The sequence below is a fragment of the Myotis nattereri genome (genome assembly GCF_964212035.1).
Source record: "Myotis nattereri genome assembly, chromosome: 11".
NCBI lineage: Eukaryota > Metazoa > Chordata > Mammalia > Chiroptera > Vespertilionidae > Myotis > Myotis nattereri.
Genome location: NC_138086.1, coordinates 44,862,900 through 44,885,819, shown reverse-complemented (window position 1 = coordinate 44,885,819; position 22,920 = coordinate 44,862,900). Strand labels below are relative to the sequence as shown.

The following is a 22,920-nucleotide window of genomic DNA, read 5'->3' as shown; positions in this document are numbered from 1 at the left end:
CTGGTGACCCTAGTGTGGAACTGCTAGAGAGAGGGATGAGGGCAGTAGCAGAGTCCGATGACCGAAGACTCCTATCTGCCTGAATGCAGAGTTAGGGCTTTCTGTAGCTGGGCCCCAAGAGTATGTATGAAAGTATGTCACAGCCTAAGTAATTTTCCACCCCTCTCCCCCTTATTTATATGTCTGAAAGAGTTCAAGGGTTTATTCAGATTTAGGGAAAAAAAGACAGTCTAGATTGGATGTGCCAGCTCTGAGTCACCAGCTGCCTGCATCTGGAAGGGCCCTTTCCCCAGGGTCTCGAGGGGACAACATAAGGTATCCCTGCTAAAAGATGGAAACTGAGAAAGAAGCAGGCATGTTTTAGGACATGTGTCATACCATATGACTATACGGAGCACACAGGCAGAAAAAAGAGATTAAAAATAACAAATCCCTTTAGAGCAGCGGTTCTCAACCTGTGGGTCACGACCCCTTTGGCAGTCGAATGACCCTTTCACAGGGGTCGCCTAAGACCATCCTGCATATTAGATATTTACATTACGATTCATAACAGTAGCAACATTACAGTTATGAAGTAGCAACGAAAATAATTTTATGGTTGGGTCACAACATGAGGAACTGTATTTAAAGGGCCAGAAGGTTGAGAACCACTGCTTTAGAGAGTCTATTGAAATGGATTTGTTTTTAAGTACTTTACCTTGAAATTGCCATGGACACTCTGACAGCCGACCGAAACCTGGTGAAGCCCTTCGGACGATTGGTGATCACCTCCAGGTCCGTGCAGGCCGGCTGCCCGCCCATCCGGGCAAGCAGAGCCAGCGTGGCCTCTTCACACTCCTGGAAGCCACCCAGTAACAGCAGCAGGTATTTCTTCTGATAAATGAGAGCTTTCCGAAAACTTTCTGCCCTCAGGTATTTACCATAAATTCTCTACATTTAAAGAAGGGAAGAGTATACAGACATTATTAAGTTATTCAAATTGTTCTCTAGGGCAAGATGGCCTATATTTTATTTAAAAAAAAAAAAAAACCAACAAAAAAACTAGTGGGCTCTAGTCAGTTTGGCTCAGTGGCTAGGCAGTGATGGCGAACCTATGACACGCGTGTCAGAGGTGACACGCGAACTCATTTTTTTGGTTGATTTTTCTTTGTTAAATGGCATTTAAATATATAAAATCAATATCAAAAATATAAGTCTTTGTTTTACTATGGTTGCAAATATCAAAAAATTTCTATATGTGACACGGCACCAGAGTTAAGTTAGGGTTTTTCAAAATGCTGACATGCCGAGCTCAAAAGGTTCGCCGTCACTGGGATAGAGCCTCAGCCTATGGACTGAAGGGTCCTGGGTTTGATTCCCAGTAAGGGCACGTGCGCGGGTTGCGAGCTCAATCCCCAGCGGGTGGCATGCAGGAGGTAGCTGATCAATGATTTCCCCTCATCATTGATGTTTCTATCTCTCTCTCCCTCTCTGAAATCAATGAAAATATATATTTTAAAAAAAGGACTAGTGGTAGTAGAATGGCAGGTACTCTATTACTGTTCTCTACTTTATTGGCAAAGTTGAAAGTAAAGATAATGAACCCTAACCTTACACTTCTGCCTCTTTTTAGTCAATGGAATCTGAATACTAACCTTAAAGTTATGCTTTTTATTTTGGATAGCCCCTATTCACATTTATTGCAAAAATTTTTGTCATTCAATTATCGTCTGAGTTTTTACATTTAACTGTACAGAGCTACTTTTATTATTTTGGTCACTAATCTATCTAACTTTTTCATTAACGTTTTCTGTCCCTTGAAGAGTCATAAATTCATGTTCACTCCATAGTTGGAATAACCATTCCAAACACTTTTCTTTCTTTTTGTTTTGGATTTTGTGTTGACTGATTAAAGTAGTTTTACTACAATATTCATTATTAGTCAGTAGAGAGACTATTCAGAGGGCTTATCAGCTTAGAGAGCACGATGATCTATATTGACAGTGGCAGGGTTTTTGTTGGGAGTTGAAAAGATACTTTCTGTTGGTCTACTAAGGAGGAGATGGTGGGAAGGAGGACCATAAGCTCAGGTGCTGCCAACTGTGACCACTGATAAAGCCTAATCTGGTCCAGACCTGGGCGTGCCTCACCACAAAGTTCCTGTGACCGGCTGGAGACCTGCGTTCATGACAAAAACTGAACAGAGAGACTGAGAGACACAGCCTGAGTGCCGCCTAAATTTCAGTCTGCAGAATGAAGGGTAATCAGAGATGAAACAAGGCAAAAGCAGAGAACCAGCATTTGGCGTGCATTCAGATGGAGGGTGTCCGACCTTTAGAGTGGCATGCTCAGAGTCAGGGCTCAGACTGTGAAGTAAAGCTTCATTTCTCAGTTCAGCTTTCAGTTTGTACACTTCAGCTTCGGCCCTCTTCAAGGATTTTTGAAGAGCCAACTTTTCTCTGTTCCAGACTTCTTTTTCAGAAGCAATGATGGCTTCAATGTTTGCACCACCACTGAATGAAAACCTAGAAGACTGCAGAGACCAGAGCCGACTTACTTGATTTTTAAGAATAAGCCTCTAAAGGAAAACCTGATTTAAACATATTAAAGGTGTTGCTATGGGAGATAAAGAAGTCTCAGCTTTCCAACCTCAAACAGGGACATTAAAAGCCAATCTCAACTGACACTAAGGAATATACAGTAGTTTTAAGCATATGGTCCTTTGCTGAGCCGATTAACTTTACAACTGAAAAGCCTTATGAGAGTCTAGCTCCAGAGAAGGTGTTAGATTTAGCAGAACTTTGAACCGAAAAAGTCTAGAGACTTAACAGATGGATCATCTGGGTCCAAATGTTGAGTTTGGGCCTGAAATAGTGCACTGGAGAAATGGGGAAAAACCACATGGCACGTGCACAGGAAGTGGAGCCTACAGAAGCTGTGCAGATGTGTTATTGTGTATTTGACTGCACAACTGTCTTACAGGTCTTCCCCATCTTTATGTTGGGTAATGACAGAGCTAACAATTTATTTTGCAGTTTTAAATGGAAAAAAAATTTAAATTCACAGAACAGACTGAAATAATTTAGTGACATCTTTCACTTGAGTTATCAACATAATAACTGATATATAACTGACAAGGGCAGAATTCAAATTTGAACATTTCTTTAACACGTGTCTGCTGTTGCTCCATAGGTAGCAAAGTATCTGGCTTTGGGTTAAGCTGACCTTGGTTAAGGCTGGGTGCAGACTTAGGAATTCTGAATGTATAAAACCCCAAATCTGGCAGAGAGAAGGCTTCCAATAAAGAACAGCTATTATTATTATTATTATCACCCTTATAGCAATTTCCAATGATCCTTCTAAGAATCAGATACTTAATATTTCTACATTTTCAGGGGTAAAAACTGAAACTAGGTAGCAGAAGCTGTCACTCTGCACTGCTTCTCGTATGTGGCCATGCAGACACAGACGTACATAATCTCTGCCGGCTCCTGTCTGTTGATACCACCGGATCTGCTCTTCCAGCTTCATAACCAGGTTCCTTAAATCATTCTTCTCTTCCGTCAGTTGGCTGATATGTCCTGTTAGGTCAGCATTTTGTCTCAGTAGTCTTTCAGTCAATGAGCCACAAGACGTATTTGGGGACACTAAGTGAGGCTAGAAAGATAAAATGGCATAAGGTTGCATAGTACAAACATTTATAAATAATACATACAAACTGTGGACAGGCACTAAGAACAGCAATTTCATAAAGAAGTGGTGCTTGTGTTGAGCCTTAAACGATAAGCAGGAATTTGCCAGGCAGGAAAGAAGACAGAGAAGGATATATTAAACAGAAGGAACAGCTTTTGTAAAGGCACAAAGGCTTGAGCAAGAGTGTGTTGATATTAGGGAGCTACAGTTGCTTGGGAAGGCTGGAGTAAAGACTGCCTTCATTTAAGGACAACAGAACTAAAAATGTAGGCAGTGGAGAGCCATGAAAGGCTTTGGGCATGAGCATGCCATAAACAAAATTTACATGTTAGAAAGATTTCTTGGGTAAAAGTATGTAAATTAGATTAAATTAGCAAAAATAGATCCTGGTGTGAAGCAGACACATCAGGAAGTTGATGCAACAGTCTAGGTGACAAATGCAAAGACGAAGGGCGCATAGGATGGATGCTTGGATGTGCAAGTACAGTGAAGGAAGGTGGTCTATGGTAACTTTGAGCTTTCTAAACTGGATTGGGACAGGAAAGAGAAAAGGAAAATGATGCTCAGTTTGGAATGTGTCTGTGAGGTTGCTAAAGTGTCTCTATGGAGTACAGTTCCCCAAAGTAAAATGTTTAATAACTAACGGAAAATGTAAACCTGGACCACAGGACAAAGGTGGTCCACCAGAACATAAGCTCCATTAGGGAAGCATTTAATTACTGTATCTCCATAACCAGGATAACACTTGGCACAGAGTAGATGCCCAATGTAAGTATTTGTTCAGTAAATAAGCCTAGTGAGGAACTCAGGCTGCATAACTGAATGAGCTTCCACAGCTGTAGTTAGAGAAAAAAAAAGGATGCGGATGGGAGGAAGAGGAACTCATGAAGGTGACTGAAGAAAGAATGGAGCAAGAGAATACTGACACAAAAATAAGGAAAGAGAGGATTTTTAAGATGGAAGAGGTAAAAAGTGTCAAATACCACAGAGACAACGAGGTCAAGAGAGACAGGGGCTGAAAAGATTCACCAGATCAGTCAATTGTGAAGACATTAGTAACATTCATGGAGTGATGAGGGTACTACCCAGACTAATCTTTCAGGAAACGTGGTTATCATCAAACAAGAGGTCAACATAATTATTCAATAGTGATAGTGAAAGTTAATTTCTCCTCAAGCTTTCACTATTTTTTATTGGGGGGGGGGGAGGCAAACATTATTATTATTTAAAATAAAAGAAAAAGATAAAAGTAAAACTCTTGAGAAAATATGGTGTCAGTTTCAAGTGAGTCATATAGTTTCCATTAAACCTTTGCTCTCGATACTTTACAGAGTTTTCTAAGCCATACCTCTTTGCCTGGATGGCCAGTTAATTTTTGTAGTTGTAAAATAATTTCATCAATATTTTCCTGAACCCAAATGAAATCTTCATCATCTGCTGTTTCGAACTGTAGTCTTCAAAAAAGAAAAGGACAAAGAATGAATACACCTCCTCGATTAGTGGTGTTGACTAGCACAAATGTTATGGATTGGGCAACACTGTGCTTCACATTTCGCTTCTCCTTTATATTAAGTGGTCTCTCTCCCTGGTCAAGGTGTTAACATATTTGTTTTCAGGTGTAAGAGTTCTGTTAGAAAATATCACCTCCTAATGTAAACAGGCATTAACTTTAAAATTTCAATTTCCCACCCTTGACTAGCCATTAGTGAGGGGCAGATTCTGGGCAGCTAGTGTAGGAATGCTCTTTCCAAAGGTCAGGCAGGAAGGGCTCACCGACTGGAGGCTTTCTGGGCTAGATGCTGTAGTTTTGAGGCCATATGTTGAAGCTTTTGTTTGATCATTTCTAATTCATGATTATAGCGAGTTTCTCCTCCATTCATTGCAATCAGTTTAGGATAGCTTGATTCCTTTGTCTCTCCTTCCATTTTCTGTTGAAGAACCCAATTTCTAGTTCGATCATTGGTTAAACTCCAAGTGGATGGCTGGCAATTTTGGACAGAAAAAGAAAAAGAAAAAGAAAAAGCAATAATTATAAATGAACAGTATTCTTTTTTAAGAGCATACAATTAACAGTAAACTTCCGCTTAATGTCATGGATGGGTTCTGTGGCTTTAAGTGAAAAAACATATAACAAAATCAATTTTACCATAGGCTAATTGATATAAATAAGAGTTAAGTTCCAACTGCATCTCATCAATGTTATAACAAAACAAAGTTGAATGGAATGATATTATTTGAGGATCTGCTGTATTATCTATACTGCAAAGAAACCTCTATGGATTTCGTTTTAAAGTGATTTGTATATAGCTATTTAAATAATCCAATATCACAATTATAGGATCAAAGGGCTGCAATATTCTTTTTAAAAATATTTTAAAACAAAGTGTCAATTTACCTCATTAAGATTCTGATACAGAATTCTTCTTTCTCGTTTTTCTTCCCGTTCGAGTTCTTGTTTCTGGAATTCCTGCATAATTCCTTGCAGTCGCTTTCCTTCAAGATCTAACTTATAAACCTGCTGCCTCTTCTCCTCCAGCTGGTGCTGAAGATCTTCCACCTTGGACTGGAGCGCGTGCATTTTCCTCTGTCCCTCAGTGTTGGCCTCTTGCTCCGTCTGCAGCGTCTTCCTGTGAACCTGCCTGTCCTTTTCCATCTGCTGTCTTGTCTGCAGAGAATCCAGTTTGTATTTCTCAGTCTCATTTAACAGTTCTACGATGCGACTATGCTTTTCCTCCAGCTGTTTCTGCAGCTCTTTCAGGAGGTCCTCCGAGGGCAAGAGGGGCCGCGGCTGCCCGCTGTCATCACTGCTCTGCTGCAGCTGTGCACGCACTTCCCGCTCCCTGTCCAGGGTACTGCTCAATTCCTGAATCCGAACTTTCTCGGATTCCAGAAGTACTTGAAGCTCTAAGTTTCGACCTCGTTCTTCTGACAGCTGGGCATTGTGGAGCACTCTTTGTGATTCTATTTCCTGCTGTGATTCATTTAGTAGTTGTTTTTGTTGTTCCAAAAGTTGACTCAGCTGAATATTTCTTTGTTTTTGACCCTCAAGTGAAAATTTCAGATCCTTGTAGGAGAAAGTGATATTAAAATTTTATTATTGTCATTAAAAATATATAAGTGCACAATTGTGCTTTCATTAATACTAAGTTGGCAGTACTGGGTGATAACACTGATCATTCAGTTTATTAACTTAAATTTTCAGTGGTTAGAGCATAATTATTTGGACAGCTAGGTGATTTGCATCAAAGAATATAAACACGAGATAACTAGGCTAAATAATACTTTCCTAATATTAACTATGTCTGGTTTAAATATGAAGCAGGGTACCTTTCTTCTAAAGACAATGACCTTTAAAAATACAAATATTTCTAATAAAATGTGGTAAGAGTTCCTGAAAAACTTTGTTTTCCAATCACTTACTAAAAATAATAGGGACTAGGGAAAATCAGGGTTAGGGGCAAACTACTCAAAATCTATGCAAATTTGTAATGATAAAAAATAGTAATCAGTACCCGAGGAGATGACATGCCTTTGACAGGTAGAGAGCTTGCTAAGCCTGGAGGCTACCATGGTGGACATTAAAAAATAACCCTCAAAAGTAATAGGCAGAAATGCCGACTATAGAGATTTTAGTATAGCACTACTGAGTACTGACTGGGCTATGTGGACAGAAGAGCTCTGAGCCAGTGGGGCTACCGTTAAAGTGGGCACTGCATGCAGTACCACCTGCCTTGAGCTGAGAGCTATGCAAGGCTGTGAGAGAGCCCAGAGTGAAGGGACTCATTTTAAATTTTCTTAAAATATAGCATCCTGCTTGCTGCCAGGAAAGTATCGCTGCTCCCATCCCCTAGGAGAAGATGGGAACCCAAACCACTTCTGCATTAAGCTGACATGACTGTCCTATTTATCAAATTGTGTATGCACTAATCAAAGTCTCAAAACACATGTTGCAGAACAGTCTGTATGCATCCTTGGATGCAGCAAAACAAAAAAGCATCACACTACTAGCATTTCCTAGTACAGTTTAGATACCATTATAATAGTGCTCAACACAGAGCAAACAAATTACTGTAGCTCATAAAGAGTCCAAAATTGACATTTTAGAAAGAGCAAAGTCTCTAGATTCTTTCATAGATAGTTGTGGATTTTCCACAGCTATAAAGACAGAGATAACAATACCTCAAGTTCTTCTTTATCCCGCTCTTCACTGCGCCCCAGTTTGGCTTTCTCTTTTTCCAAAGCCCACTGGAGCTCTCTGGATTTTTTCTGTTCACTTGCTAATGTGTCATTAAGCAAATGTACTTCATCTGTTTTATCTTTAACTTCCAACCTAAATCAGAGCGACAAATACACTTTCATAAAACTACTCTATAGAGAGAGGAAGAGAGAGTACAGCTTTCAATGAAAAGTGGAGGCATATAATACACTAGTTAGTAAGAAAATAGAAACCATATAAAGGTTAAAGACTGTTGACTGTGGTTCATTTCAAATTAACTGTTTCTAATAGTAAACCTATTAGTTATTTACCATTGAGAACAATTTACTATTACAAAATAATATTAATAAAAATTCTTTCTTGTCTTCTACCAAAACCAAACACGGGAAATATCATGTGTTTTTATGTGTGTGAAAACAATGTTCAAAATAAAGACTGTGCTCATAATGTGTCTGTTGCAAGCAGAGTATCCAGTATTTATACCAACAAACATTCTTTTTATAAGCATTATCTTTTAAAGCATTTTGCATATATTAGCCAACTGAACCACGAATTCTATTGAGATCATAAATACCATTTCAGATTAGTTGGTCAAATAAATGAAATGAAGGTCAAAATTATATCTTATATAAAAAATCTCAAAAAGAATGGAAGCCACAGTAGAGAATATGCCAATACATAATCATGAGCTTATTATTCATAAATATTTGGAGTTTTCTTTTCCACTGAGTTATTCTGTTAACAAAGTTTCATGGTATTTAAACATCGTGTATATATAATGTTATGTTTTTGTAAGATCTGTACAAGGTCTGTGACAAAATTGTTCCACTTTCTTCACACAACACAGATTTATAATAAGGAAGCTTGACTCACCTGAAGGCCTCTAACTCCTTCAGGTGCTTATGCTGTGCCTTAAGTGTTGTTTCCAGTTCCAGCTTAGTCTGTGCAAGTTCACTCTTCAGCTCAGCAACCACCATTTTCTCAGAGCTCAGCTGCTCCTGCAGCTCTGTGGCTCTGTCTTTCGCACTGCTGAGCTCCACCTGCATCTCCAGCATCTGAGACTGCTTCTGCTGGATGTTATGTTCCAGGAGTTCTAGATGGAAAATTATTAATATTTAAAATATGATCTAGCAACTCATATCTGGTGTGTAAATATTTTGTTAAGAACTGATTTGTAATTTAGGCAATTACTGTAAAGCAAATGAAAAGATTACAGTCCCAACAGTTTGATAGCCACACAAAGTACTTACAGGAGTTACTTGGTAACTATGAATACAACGGACAGCCCTCCTTTGCAGATAGTCCCTAGGAGCTTTACTAGAAAAGTGGCAAGTCCAAACCCCAATTTGAATCATGTTTTTTTCTTTAAAAACCAACCAAACCCTTGCTATATGTCTGTTACAATGAAAACAAACTGAACTATTTAAATCCCTAGGTATAATAAATAAATAAGTTTCAAAATATGCATCAGGATCCCATTTTTGTGGAAAATGTGATTTTATATACATACTAGAGGCCCGGTGCATGGATTCATGCACATGGAAAGGAAATTAATTAGAAGGTGGCCAGCGGGGCGGGACTGGGTGAGACAGGCTGGACACACCCTGGAGTCAACCTCCCTCGGTCCCTCCCTGCCTGGCTGCACCTGGGGCGGCGCCACGACTTGAAGGATGTCTGCGGAGTGAGCGGGGTCCCTCCAGCAGGTTGGGTCCCTCGGCCTGGCCTGTGGGGGACAGGCTGAAACCAGCAGTCTGACATCCCCTGAGGGGTCCCAGAGAGCGAGAGAGCACTCTGCAAAGTTGCTGTTGAGCAGCAACTTCTGCATTGAGTGTTGCCCCCTGGTGGTCAGTGCACGTCATATCTACCAGGCGGTCAGCCGGTCGCTTAGCCTTTTATATATATAGATATACATTGAAAAGGTCTGAAGAAATATTTATCTGGGTATTAACAGTCATTATTTTAAGATTTAGGAAATTCTATAGGTTATTTTTACTCTCTTAATTCTCTATTCTACCATAAATATATTTTTAACTTAAAAATTTTTTTTTAATATATTTTATTGATTTTTACAGAGAGGAAGGGAGAGGGATAGAGAGCCAGAAACATCGAAGAGAGAGAAACATCAATCAGCTTCCTCCTGCACACTCCCCACTGGGGATGCGCCCGCAACCAAGGCACATGCCCCTGACCAGAATTGAACCCGGGACCCTTCAGTCCGCAGGCCGATGCTCTATCCACTGAGCCAAACCGGTCAGGCTAACTTAAAAATTTTTATTATAGTTCATCACTTCATATTACAAATCCTATTACTGATGTTAGGAGACAAAAATAACTTGAATTTAGAAAATAGTCATGTTAATTTAGGCTTTTAAAACTATTTCTTAGAGAGGCTCAGGATCTACATATATAAATATGTACACATGTAAAACATAGCTTTCAATGGGGTTCTATTTAACTTAAGTAAAATCATACTAATCAGTTCTCTAATAATAATCTTCAATTAATTTTATGTCTTAATATAGAGGATATACTGGTATTTAATTTGTGATCTCATTCTACCCGTTTTCTCTGAAATAGTATTTAAAATCTTCAGCTTTTCAATGACAAATATAAGACTATGGTATAACTTTCAAAATTTGCAAAAGCTTGGCTGTTTGTAACATATTAAATAAAACTGAAGACAAAGATATATGTCTTCACTAGATATGATGAAAATTATATTTCAATTTAATCTCAAATGATTTCCATCTGCAACTCTAGCAAAAGTGGGGAAAATATCTGAAGCAGTATCACAAAAGCAGAAATCCTGCTAACCAATAATCATATGACAAACGGATGAAACCACTTCAGTAATTAGTAAATGTAAATTAAAACCACAAAAAAAATACACTGTCCCCTCACCAGATTGGCAACAAAGGTCTCACAATAACAACTCCTGGCAAAGATGCCCAGTAACAGAATGCTCATACTCTGCTAGTAAGTGTACAAACTAATGTGACCACTTGGAAAACAGTTTGGCATTATTTAATAAATTTGCAGATATGTATTTTATTACCCAGCAATGCCACTCCTGGGTTTGTACCTAGAAAAGTCATGCATGTATGCATCAGAAACATGGTATATCAATACGCAGACTAGCAATGAATTTAGTAGCCAAAAAGATACATAAATTGTGAAATATCCACACCTGGGAATTCTATACAGTAACAAAAATGAATGAACTAGAGATAACTGTAGTAACTTAAAAAAATGTTATAGAGAGGTGATAGAAGAAGACATAAATATATACAGAGTGATAAAGTTCAAAAGCAGAAAAAACTAAACTTAAATGGTTTAGGAATATATAAATAGGTAGTAAAACAAACAAGATCAGGATAAGGTCACCTCTAAATTACTAGATGAGTGTGTTTGGGAAGGGGGCTCTGGTATACTTGACATGGGTGATGTTTCCACAGATACTCATTTAATTTGTTATACTATATAAACAGATATATATGTGTTTAAAACCAACTGGACAATCCTTTAATCCCTAGGGTAATTAATGTAGATTATCTCTCTGATATGAGAAAGAACAAAATGTAAATAAGAAGAAATGTGTTTTAACTGAATAACAAGGGAGACAACATGAAATATTTTCACCTCTGTGTTATCATATGATCCTGTTATACAGCGTACCTTGGCTTGGTTGATCATTCTCTTTTTCTCTTTTCAGAGTCATTTTTCTACTATTCATTTGAGCATGCAGTGCCTGAATTTCAGATAACAAACTCCTCCTGTCTGCTTTCTGGAGGCATTCCACAGCTGCTCGATATTCAATACCCTGTAACAATGCAAAGTGAAAAATCAAGTGAAGAGAGTTATAAAGACAATCAAATTAACAACCAGGAAGTCTGAAGAAGAAAGAATGGAACACACATGCTAGGGTTTACTTCTGGCTATTAATCTTTACATTTATTTTGAAATTCTTCAAACACACAAGAAAACATGAGGTATCTATATATATAAAAGCCTAATATGCAAATAGACTGAGTGGCAGAACAACCGAACAACTGGTTGCTATGATGTGCGCTGACCACCAGGGGGTGTGCGTGGAACATGGCGGGCGTTGGCAGCAGGTGGCAAAGCATGGAACATGGCGGGCCTTGGCCGCGGCAGGATGGTGGAGCAGGTGAGTGGGGGTGCCAGATCAAGACGGGGCACTGGTCACTGTCATCGGGGCAAGCCTCTGGTGGTGAAAATCCTTTGCTCCCATCCCACCTGGTGCTCACACCTGCTACCAGCACTGGCCCTTCTTGCACCTATGGCCGGTGCCAGAACTGCTGCTTGCACCCGCTTCTGGTGCCCGGTGCCAGCCCCTATCACCCGAGGGCTTCTCCAACTCCCCTTGCTCCTGTGGGGTGATTGGGGCAGCAGCCGCCACTTGCACCCCCTGACAGCGCCAGCCCCACTTGTACTCATTGCTGGCACCTGCCCCAATTGCTCTGCGCCATCAGCAGGTGCAAGTGGGGTTGGCGCCATCAGTGCATGGGAGCAGTGGCAGCAGGAGTGGGGTTGCCAGCAGACAGGGTACATGGGGCCGTGGTGGGAGGGGCCGGGCGGGGGCCACGGAGGATGGGCTGAGACCCGCCCCTGTGCCCACCGCAGCCTTGTAGCCCACAGCTCCTTTCGAGGTGCACAAATTCGTGCACTGGGCCTCTAGTCTATAATAATAAAAGTGTAAATGCTAATTAGACCGGGCAGCTGAATGACCGTCCAGACATCCTTCCAATGTCCTTCTGGATGACCTTCCGGACGAAGCCCCACGAGGCAAGCCGCCACAGCTGAGAGGGCCAAGCCCTTTGCACAAATTTCATGCATCGGGCCGCTAGTAATACAATAATCAACCATGCACATAGCCTAAGAAATAGCTCCTACACAATTAAAGCCCCTATGTACAACTCCCTGAATATATCCTTCTATGTACCACCTGGTTAGAAATAACCAAATTGTAAGTCTTGTTGTGGACTCGATCCCCAGTGAGAGGCATTCAGGAGGCAGCCGATCAATGATTCTCTCTTATCATGGATATTTCTATCTTTCTCTCCCTCTCCCTTCCTCTCTGAAATTGATAAAAATATATTTAAAAAAATTTTAATTGCCAGATGTGTATATTCCTAGCTGAAGTCAAACAAGGAGACCCTGTGCCTTCTTGTTTCATCACTTACACTGTAAACAAGTGTCCTTTTTGCCACTATTTTGCTTTTGGTTGGTGATATTGTTGTTTAAAATGGTCCCTCAGCACAGGGATGAAGTATTATCTAGTGTTCCTAAGCACAAGAAAGCTGCAGTTTATGAAGAAAACATGTGTTAAGGCTTCATTTAGGCATGAGCTATAGTGTTGATGGCCAGGAGTTCAACGTTAATGAATCAACAATATATAGTAAATACAGCGTCTTTAAACAGAAACACACATAAAACAAGGTTATATATTGATTGGTTGACAAAAATGTCATGAGCAGGGGCTCACAGAAACTGACCCTTCGATTTCCCCTGGTAGCAATGGCTCAGCATTCACGGCAAATTCACAGATTCTAACTACAGCCAGTAGTAAGAACTGTATCATATCCCTTCTAATCTCTTTGGGCTATTCTCTTGCTCATTTTCTAACTTCCCAAGCTGGATGATTATCTCATTAATTTTTTTTTAAAATATATTTTATTGATTTTTTACAGAGAGGAAGGGAGAGAGATAGTTAGAAACATCAATGGGAGAGAAACATCGATCAGCCGCCTCCTGCACATCCCCCACTGGGGATGTGCCCGCAACCCAGGTACATGCCCTTGACTGGAACCGAACCTGGGACCTTCCAGTCCGCAGGCCGACGCTCTATCCACCGAGCCAAACCGGTTTCGGCAAGCTCATTAATTTTTAATCTTGCTCATTTTCTAACGTAAGATAAAAACACTTATGGTAATAATTTTTCTTCTAAATATTCTTAGTGGCTCCTGCTAAAATTTTAACCTTCTGACTTATTATAAAACGAATCAATCATTCATTTGATTACTATTAAAAAGCATTCCTTCCTTTTTTTTTTTTTTAAAAATATATTTTATTGATTATTTATAGAGAAGAAGGGAGAGGGACAGAAAGTCAGAAACATCGATGAGAGAGATCGATCAGCTGCCTCCTGCATGCCCCCCAGTGGGGACGTGCCTGCAACCAAGGTACATGCCCTTGACCGGAATCGAACCAGGGACCCTTGAGTCCGCAGGTCGACGCTCTATCCACTGAGCCAAACCGGTTCGGCAAAAAAAGCATTCCTTCCTTAAGTTTTATGTAAAGTTTCGTTTTGATACCTGTTCCTGTATTCTCTGTTCCAAACAGCTCAATAATCCAGCCGCATCTCTAGTGCCCAAAGCTGCCAGTTCGGTCTGAAATGCGGCGAGTAAAATACTTCGCTCCTTTAAGAAAACTTGCTGCAGGGCAAGCAGAAGTTCACCTCGCCAGTCTGAGAAGTTTTCATGAGACTGTGTATAAAAAATAAAAGTTAGCTTCAAATAAGCATGTTTAAAAAGGCTCCAGAAAGGATATTTATCTACTAACCAAAATATTAGAAACCTAAAGCATGCCAATTTATTTGCAAGTATGTGACTTGGGACATTTAAATAATATATAGTAATTTACATGAAAATATATCATAAACAACAACAATTTAATTTGTAAAGTGCCTTAAGATAGATAAAAAGCATATAAAACTATTGAGATGCATAATACTCTTGAGTACCTCGGCTTCTCTTTGCACTTGCATTTTGGTAATTAAGTCCTTAAGAGATGAGATTGTACTGATGTAAGCTCTTCTCTCTTCTAGCCAGAATTCTGAAACTTGCTGAACAGAATGGTCCTCTCCATCACTGTAGGGAGATTCGGTAAGAGAGAGCACCTGCATGCCCTCATTGTGAACAGCTCTCAGTAATCCCTAGAAACCAAACCCAATAGCCATAATTATGACAACTTCTTCAAAGACTGCAAGTTCAGACAAAGTGAAAATGTAAGCAAGACAGCTTTATATATAGTTAGATTTATTTAGAAAAGCCACTGCAGATAGGAAACACCATCCCACCACCTTCCTATGGAGGGGAAAGCCATAAGATGGCCTAAGACTTTATTTATTCCTTCTACTTACCTAGTGTGCTCTTTTGGATTCAATAATTAGCCACTAATTTGACCAAAGGAAATATGTAGGAGATAATTTCTAGTCCTTGAGACCACTTTAATAATTTTGGCAAATATAAATTTCAGTAACAAAAATTTTCAAAAAAATCTTGATACAAATATATTATACTTTATTATCTGTAAAATATGGAAATAAAACTAAATAGATCCCCAAGGTTCCTTCTAGTTGTGCAATTGTCTCTCCACAGAGGATTTTACTATATAACTTGGAATAAACTATTATGTTCAATATAGAAACCACACTAGCTAAGTTTTACTAAAAGATATATGTCTTTTAGTACCTTTATTTTCTTTGGAAACGAATCTGTTGAACTTTCGCTTTCTTCTCTTTGGCCTTCTGATGTCAAGTCAAATCCCTGACTTTGTGTAAGATAAATTCCTTGACCCCAGTCTGATCCAGAATCTAAAATAAAGTAAACAATTGACTATTAAAAAGAAACAAGTACTTTTTAAACAAGTACTATACAAATTCCAGAAATTTATATAACTTACCACTAGAACATATTTCTCTAGTCTGGTAACCATCAGAATGTGTTAATTCAGGAACTGAGGATCCCTAATTGGAGAAAACAAACAAATAAAAAAAACCCACATAACTTTCTTTGCTTAAATAAGTGAATATAGTTTTGTTTTTTCTAATGCTGTAAAAAAAAAAAAAACACAGCAAAAAAAACAAAAAATAACCCTCAATTAAGTTTGTTACACATTTCAAATAAAAGAAACTATCTATGGCTTACAACAAGGCTTTGAATTTTTTTTCTTCATGGATATTAGCATAATAAGAAACATTCATGAGTTAAGGAGCAATAACACCAGGTTTCAAATCTGCACAGGAACTTTGTGGAAAGTTAATATCGGACTCTACACAATGGAAAGACTTAAAATTGTAAGTTTATCATAAGGAAGAGATTGTCCTAAATTTCTTTTCTCTGAAAACCACAGCATTTTTTAAAAAAATCACAGAATACTGAAGAACACATAGTATGAAAACCAAATACCTCTTTAGCTTTCAGACACTGTATCACTGCCTTCAAGGTACCACATTCCTCTGTCAGTAACTGAATAGCAACATAATGTTCCCTCTTTAAGGTTTCAGTTTCTGAAATATGTCTGGATTCCATATCCAAAATTTCAGCAGCATGTAGCTCTTGCATTTGCTCAATTTTTTCAGTAAACTGAGTGATTATTTCAGTAACTTCTTCTGATGAACATTCACTCTGTAAATCAATTTGGATTCCTGTGTTTCTAACACGGACTTGTGGAGTCTGGTTGCTGCTATTCACCCTGAGAGTCCTGTCTGTCTGGGATGCGGTGCTTGTACCCTCTTTAATAACAAGTGGTTCCAATATGCAGATCTTTCTGTTTTCTTGTTCCTCAGTCTCATCTTCTTTTTCTAAGAAGTAGGATAATTTCTCTTTTGTCTCTGTGAGTTGATTCCTGACTTGGCTTAAATCTTTCTGGAGAAATGCCATATTCGTTTCTTTTACCTAAAAACATAATGAACAGAACCATAGAACATTTAATTTAAAATACTGAACGTAGAATTTAGGGTAGAGAGGAGAGTATAATTCATGCTAATATGTTCATTTTCCTCAGAATAATAAAAAAGAACTTCAGAAACACTCACAGTCTTCATATATATTCTTATATATATGGTCACAGATTACCACAGAAGTGAAAACATTTCTATTAGCCTCTACTTTTGGTTCTCATGTGATATATAGTTTCCTTTAACATCTGTCTTTCTCCTCCTTCATTAATAGGATAGGGATTAAAAGTATCTTCCTAACAAAGATTCCAAGGAAAATCAAGCAAGAATATGCCAGCAATGAAATTTATAATAACTTTTCATCAAATTCACAAAGCTTTTATTTTTTTCTAGCTTTAAGTTATGGATCTGTGTTTGTTTTCATAGAAGATAATATACCTTGAAATAAAATTAAGATAGGTAGAAATAAGTGAATTAGGAGCTATGTTACTTATTTTACCAAAAGTTCTTGTTGAAGTTTTTCTGCCTTTTCTTTATAATTGGCCAGTACTTCTTTAGTAGCTGCTGACTCAGCTCTAAGAGCCTCCAGTTGAACAAAGAATCCACTTTCTTCATTGGTATGAATTAGCTCAGTTGTCTGTATGGCAGTGGAAAAACATAAAGCACATTTTCAAAAAATATAGCCAAGTTCAAGGCACATATACATTCATTTTTAAAAATATATTTTTATTGATTTCAGAGAGGAAGGGAGAGAGAGAGAGAAATATCAATGATGAGAGAGAATCATTGATCAGCTGCCTCCTGCATGTCCCCTACTGGGGATTGAGCCTGCAACCCAGGCATGTGCTCTTGACCAGAATCGAACCGGGACCCTTCAGTCTGTAGGCTGATGCTCTATCCACTAAGCCAAACTGACTAGGGTGGCACATATATATTCAAATGAAGCTTTTTCAGGACTGCCTATCAGATAAAAGGAGTTGAAATGATCCATGTTCTTTCAACAAACAGGGAAACTTTTTCAGAACCATAATTTTGTATTCTTGAGACAGTAAGAAAAGAATGCTTTTCCAGGAATGAAAGGTAAATACTCTCATTAGTATATAGCCCAGGGGTGGGCAAACTTTTTGACTCGAGGGCCACAATGGGTTCTTAAACTGGACCGGAGGGCCGGAACAAAAGCATGGATGGAGTGTTTGTGTGAACTAATATAAATTCAAAGTAAACATCATTACATAAAAAGGTACGGTCTTTTTTTTTTTTAGTTTTATTCATTTCAAATGGGCCGGATCCGGCCCGTGGGCCGTAGTTTGCCCACGGCTGATATAGCCTAAAAATTTGTAAGTTATTATTTAAAATATTTTGGGTACCATTCAAAAAACTTTCATATTTATATCACTTTCCTCAAAAGATACCAGGTGTTACCAAAAGTAGTTCTTAGAAGTTTTATATACATGGAAAGCAGCATTATTATTTTAATATTACTTATAGTAATTTATAGTTCCAGGATGCTAGGAAGAAAAAGCCTAGTAAGTGGCAAGAATTATTATCCTTTACAAAATAAATTATACATTTATAAAATCTTGATATAGCAGTTAATCTCCTGGTATTCACATTTACTATTCAAAATAAAAAAATATATCAAGTGAGAATTTGAAAGTTAAAGTCCTTACACATCAGTCCTATGCTAAGAAATAACTACGATTTCAGATCTTTATGGAAGCAAATGTACAAGGGTGAAATACAAATTGTTCATAGGAAAGAATAAAATTTATTATCAGATATAACATTTGTAAAAGCTAAAGACTTGTTACTCATACTTTAGTTTGGTAGAACACTAGAATACTTTGATAATTTCCATTACCTAAAAGGGATGATCATATATACATGCATGTTAGAGGGAAAAGGGAAAACCCCACACAAGTTCCAGAGGACATTTGCTAAACGTAACATTTCTAAGTTTCTTCTGACTACTCTATTTAATGACAATGCTAGTGAAATAAATATTGTGATGTGAAGACCACAATGATGGATATAAAACATAGTTTGTATCATTTATTCTAGTGAAAATATGCAAAGAATAGTAATTTTTTTTTATAAAAGCACTTTACATATGAATTGCTAGATGTAAAGAACACCACCTTTAATTTAATAAATTAGCAATCAGCTTAAGGAACAAAGGAAAAGAGAGTTTCTTAGTTTGTATTTAAATGAAAAAAATTAAATGCAAACTAACCTTGGGAACTTCAAAATCTCCCTGAGAGCTTCTTTTCCTTTCTTTGCCTCCCTGATTTTTCTCACTGTCCTCCAATAGCTTCTGTAGTTCTAGTAGCTTCTTTTCTTTTTCCACCGCATTTTTCTCTGCGATTTCTACCTGTTCTTTTTCTAAAACCAAACTAGTCTGCATTTCAACCACCTGGCTTTCTAATTCTGATATTCTCAAGGTTAATGCCGTTACATCTGACTCCATCTCGTTTTCTGTTAGTTGATTTAAATTCTGTACATTTGTTCTTTCAGGTTCCAATGAACTTTCTTGTCTCCTCTGACAGAGTTCTGCATATTCCTTGACTGCGTCAAGTTGGACCTGACTCACGACAGCAGCAGCAACTTTTTCCTCAAGCGCAGTCTGTAGGTCTACAATCTTCTTTTGGAGCATTTCTGTTTCAGCCTGGCCTTGCTCTTGCATGTCCTTTATTTGGTTATAACACTGGCTGAGTTCTAAGTTCTTTGCACTCACAGTGCTCTCAAGTTGTAGCACCTTTGTTTCCAAACTGTTTATGAAAACTCTGCTGTTTTCTTCAAAAGATCTGAGGTAAGTCTGCCTTTCTCGGGGTTGAAGAGCGTCCTCAGTCAGGACTTCTTCTACTTGAGGTTTCCTTTTGCTAAGGTCTTCTATAGCCATGTTAACACTTCTCTCCGGTATACTTTGGATTTTTTCCATGTTTTCCCGTTCTCTCTTTAAGCTGCATAATTCTTGTGTTAGCTGGTTCATTTTGAAATTGGTTTCTTTAAGTACATTTTTCATAAAGGCCATTTCCTCTTTAGTGGTTTCTACTTGCTGCTCCAAAGCCAGTTTCTCAGCTATCACCATCTCCAACTGATGTTGTAGACTATCTGCTTCTTCTGGAAGAGAATTAGCATGCACTGATGTCTTCTCTTCAATATTCACCAATTCCTGTTGAAGTTTTTCAATCACTTCATTAAGCTGCTCGATTTCTTCCTCTTTAGTTTTCTTCACACGTTCTTGATCACTCACCAAACATTCTATTTGGGTTTCAAGATCCCTTATCAGTTCATTTTTTTCTTCAATAACCTGTTAGTTAATGAAAAAAAGTAACATACATAAAAAAATTCCTTTATATTTTGAGAATTCTATTTTATTTTAGGGCGGGGTATTCAAGTATTGATCACACAAAATAATATACTTCTTGGACATACTACATTAATTTTAACATAGGTCAATTGACCCCATCATATCAAAGAAGGACCTAATTTAGACTTTCATTCAGAAAGTTCTGTTAAATATAAAGAGATTTATACTTTTAGTAGCTGGTTTTCTATAAGTAAAATAGTCAATATCAATACATTTAATCAAAAAATGGAAATACTGAAATGAAAACAATCTATAGCAGATAGCACCCAAATGTCATTATCTTGTTTAACTCATACTAAACAATAGCATTTTTAATAGGTTTGGTTAGAATGATTTGATGAACTCTAGGTCACCAGAGACTACTTGTAAAACATGAAAAGTCTTTGACAATATTAGGAGGGGATAAAAAATATATAGCTTGTTAAATTAAGAATTCATGGGTAAAGAGAATTAAGGTTTATTTATTTTGATATTCAAAGAGGAACTGAAAATAAAAATCACCATTTTGTCCCTTTTAAAATTCTAGCTCAATTAACTTCAGGTAATAAATCCATCTTAAATTAGTGTACCTTGTTATCTGTTGTAATTTTAAGTTGATGCTGAAGTTTTGTAATTTGCTCATTCAATCGGTCAATTTCTACCTCTTTTTCCTGCATTATTTGAGCAAATTTCCCAAATATCACATGGTGGTCCTGAGTAGAGGTAGCATCAGATTCCTTTACAGCAAATCCCAGCTTCTCCATTTCATCCTAGGGACAAAAGTAATCTTCCCAGTTGGACAAATCATTATTTCTAAACTTTCAATTAACTTTTACAAAAGATATAGTGCCCAAAATATACAAATTAAAGAGTCAGAGATAGCACAGGTATTGTAAATCAATAATTCTTAAAATATTTTGATAACAGGTATGCATTTTTTTCATTTATGAGGAATTTAAATGTTTCTATTGGCTTAAAAATAAGTTCCATGCAAATCCATTTGCAACGAACGTTCCTTCGTTAGCAAATGCTTAATATAAACACCTGCACAAGACAAAAACTATGAATTATTTAGCAAAGCTTTCCTAAACTAATTACCTTAAATAATTTGTTTTCTTGTTCAAGTTCTTGTAGGCGGGTAGTAGCTTCCTTTTTCTGTATTTCTAATTGCATATGTAGTTGCTGAACTTCTTCATTCTTATTTTCCAGTTCTTCTCTAAACTGTTCTAACTGTTCTTCTAAGTTTGTGATCTTCGATACCAAAATTATTAAAAAGAAAGAGAAAAAAATTATTTATACAAATATGTATCAAGAGAGATGAAGAATGCTGTATTAGCTATATAAAGTGTGTGTGTTTTAAAAAATTATTTATTTTTATTGAGTATTAGAGAGCGAGGAAAGGAGAGAGGGAGAGGGAGAGGGAGAGAGAGAGAGAGAGAGAGAAACATTGATCTGTTGTCTCAAGTACCCTCACCGACCGGGAATCGAACCCACAATCTAGGTATGTGCCTTGACCAGTAAATGAACCTGCAACCTTTTGGTGTATAGGATGATGCTCCAACCAACTGAGCCACCTGGCCAGGGCTGTGAGAATAAAGGAAAGCAGTTTCTCTAAGTCAGATGTAACTGTGTGGTTTCTAGACTTTTTAAAACGTAACACTCTTAAATCATCCTGCCCAAAGCAAAGACGAGACCTTCAGAGGAAGGATACAGGAGCTATTTCCTACCTAAAATACTCTGAGATAAAGCAGAAAAGGATCATGGGAGAGGAGAAAAAGTCTACATTTAAAATTTTATTTTATGTTAAATTTAGTTTTTATCAAAAGGTTGAAGAAAGTAATAGAATTAAATCAGTTATTTTTGCCACCAGCTGTGAACAGCTCAATTTAGTCCATATGAATACCCAACAAAGGATCTGGCTGCCATGTGCCTTGTTTAAGCAGAAGGAAGCAGAGGTGGAAGTCAGAAATAAGAAACTTAAAAAGTTAGTTATTAATACTATCTTAACAGAAAATTGGAGAGCTTCTACATGTAGGACAATATAATTTTTGCTCATTTCTGAGGATAAATCTCATTAATAATAAAGCAATTAAATTGCTCTTTGATGGTTAGATTGTGACTGAAACTAATGATCAATATTAGAAGCTCCTATTGTTATATTTTAAAAATTGGGTTTAATTGAGGACAGGAACAGTCATTTAGCTCACTGTTTTGTAGCTACTTATAAATATTTAATGAATGGATTTGCAAATGGGTATATACCTGATGATCAAATTTCTGCATTAAAAACAACCTAAGACGCAGCAGCAGCATTTAATGGCAGCTGGCAGTCTATAAATCATTTATCACCTTAGAATTTCAAAGGGAGCATATACTGATTACATAGATACATAATCAGAATGGTATCTTAGCATTGGCAAGGCAAAGACCTTCAAAAACCGTTCAGCCTAATACTCCCTAAATGGAAACAGTATTGATACTAGTAATAATAGCCACCATTTATAGACAATTTACTGTTAGGCACTGTATAAAGTGCTTTATATGTACTATTTTAAAAAAACCCTGTAACAAACTTATGAGATCTCTGCTAAGATTATCCCCATTTCAGAGATGAGGAAGGGAGTTACTGAGAGAGGAGTTACCTAGTCCTGAGGTCACAAGGCCAATATGTGGAAATCAGCTTTTGGACCAGGGAAGTTTACCTCTGGAGCCTTACTTTTTTCCCAAGAAGGAAATAGTTTATTTCAGTCTCCACATGCCTTTATATCCTTAGTTATAGGACTTCTGTTCAGCTAATCTTCAGATGGTTCTCCAGGTTGATTGTTCTATAATTTAGTTGTAATTTTGATGTGGTCATAGGAGGAGGCAAGCACAGCATTTACCTACTCCACCATCCTGACTGGCTGGAGCCTTACATTTATAACTATCATTTATTCTGCTTCTAATAATTAATGTCTAAGACTTATATTTAAATTATTTTCT

General features: G+C 37.6%; 1 protein-coding gene across 1 annotated transcript in view; it reads right to left on the bottom strand.

The window, feature by feature from the left end:
* The window catches only part of AKAP9 (A-kinase anchoring protein 9), a 127,438-nt gene that overhangs the window by 8,654 nt on the left and 95,864 nt on the right, over positions 1-22,920 (bottom strand). The window contains exons 26-43 of the mRNA XM_081102336.1: positions 21,037-21,189; positions 20,529-20,708; positions 18,823-19,899; positions 17,089-17,226; positions 16,099-16,587; positions 15,593-15,656; positions 15,382-15,503; positions 14,652-14,843; positions 14,224-14,394; positions 11,564-11,708; positions 8,762-8,981; positions 7,852-8,002; positions 6,068-6,736; positions 5,446-5,654; positions 5,021-5,126; positions 3,454-3,636; positions 2,312-2,512; positions 698-930 (exon numbers count right to left, since the gene is read on the bottom strand). Coding sequence (XP_080958462.1) covers positions 698-930; positions 2,312-2,512; positions 3,454-3,636; positions 5,021-5,126; positions 5,446-5,654; positions 6,068-6,736; positions 7,852-8,002; positions 8,762-8,981; positions 11,564-11,708; positions 14,224-14,394; positions 14,652-14,843; positions 15,382-15,503; positions 15,593-15,656; positions 16,099-16,587; positions 17,089-17,226; positions 18,823-19,899; positions 20,529-20,708; positions 21,037-21,189 — 4,703 coding nt within the window. The remainder of the gene's footprint in view (positions 1-697; positions 931-2,311; positions 2,513-3,453; positions 3,637-5,020; positions 5,127-5,445; positions 5,655-6,067; positions 6,737-7,851; positions 8,003-8,761; positions 8,982-11,563; positions 11,709-14,223; positions 14,395-14,651; positions 14,844-15,381; positions 15,504-15,592; positions 15,657-16,098; positions 16,588-17,088; positions 17,227-18,822; positions 19,900-20,528; positions 20,709-21,036; positions 21,190-22,920) is intronic.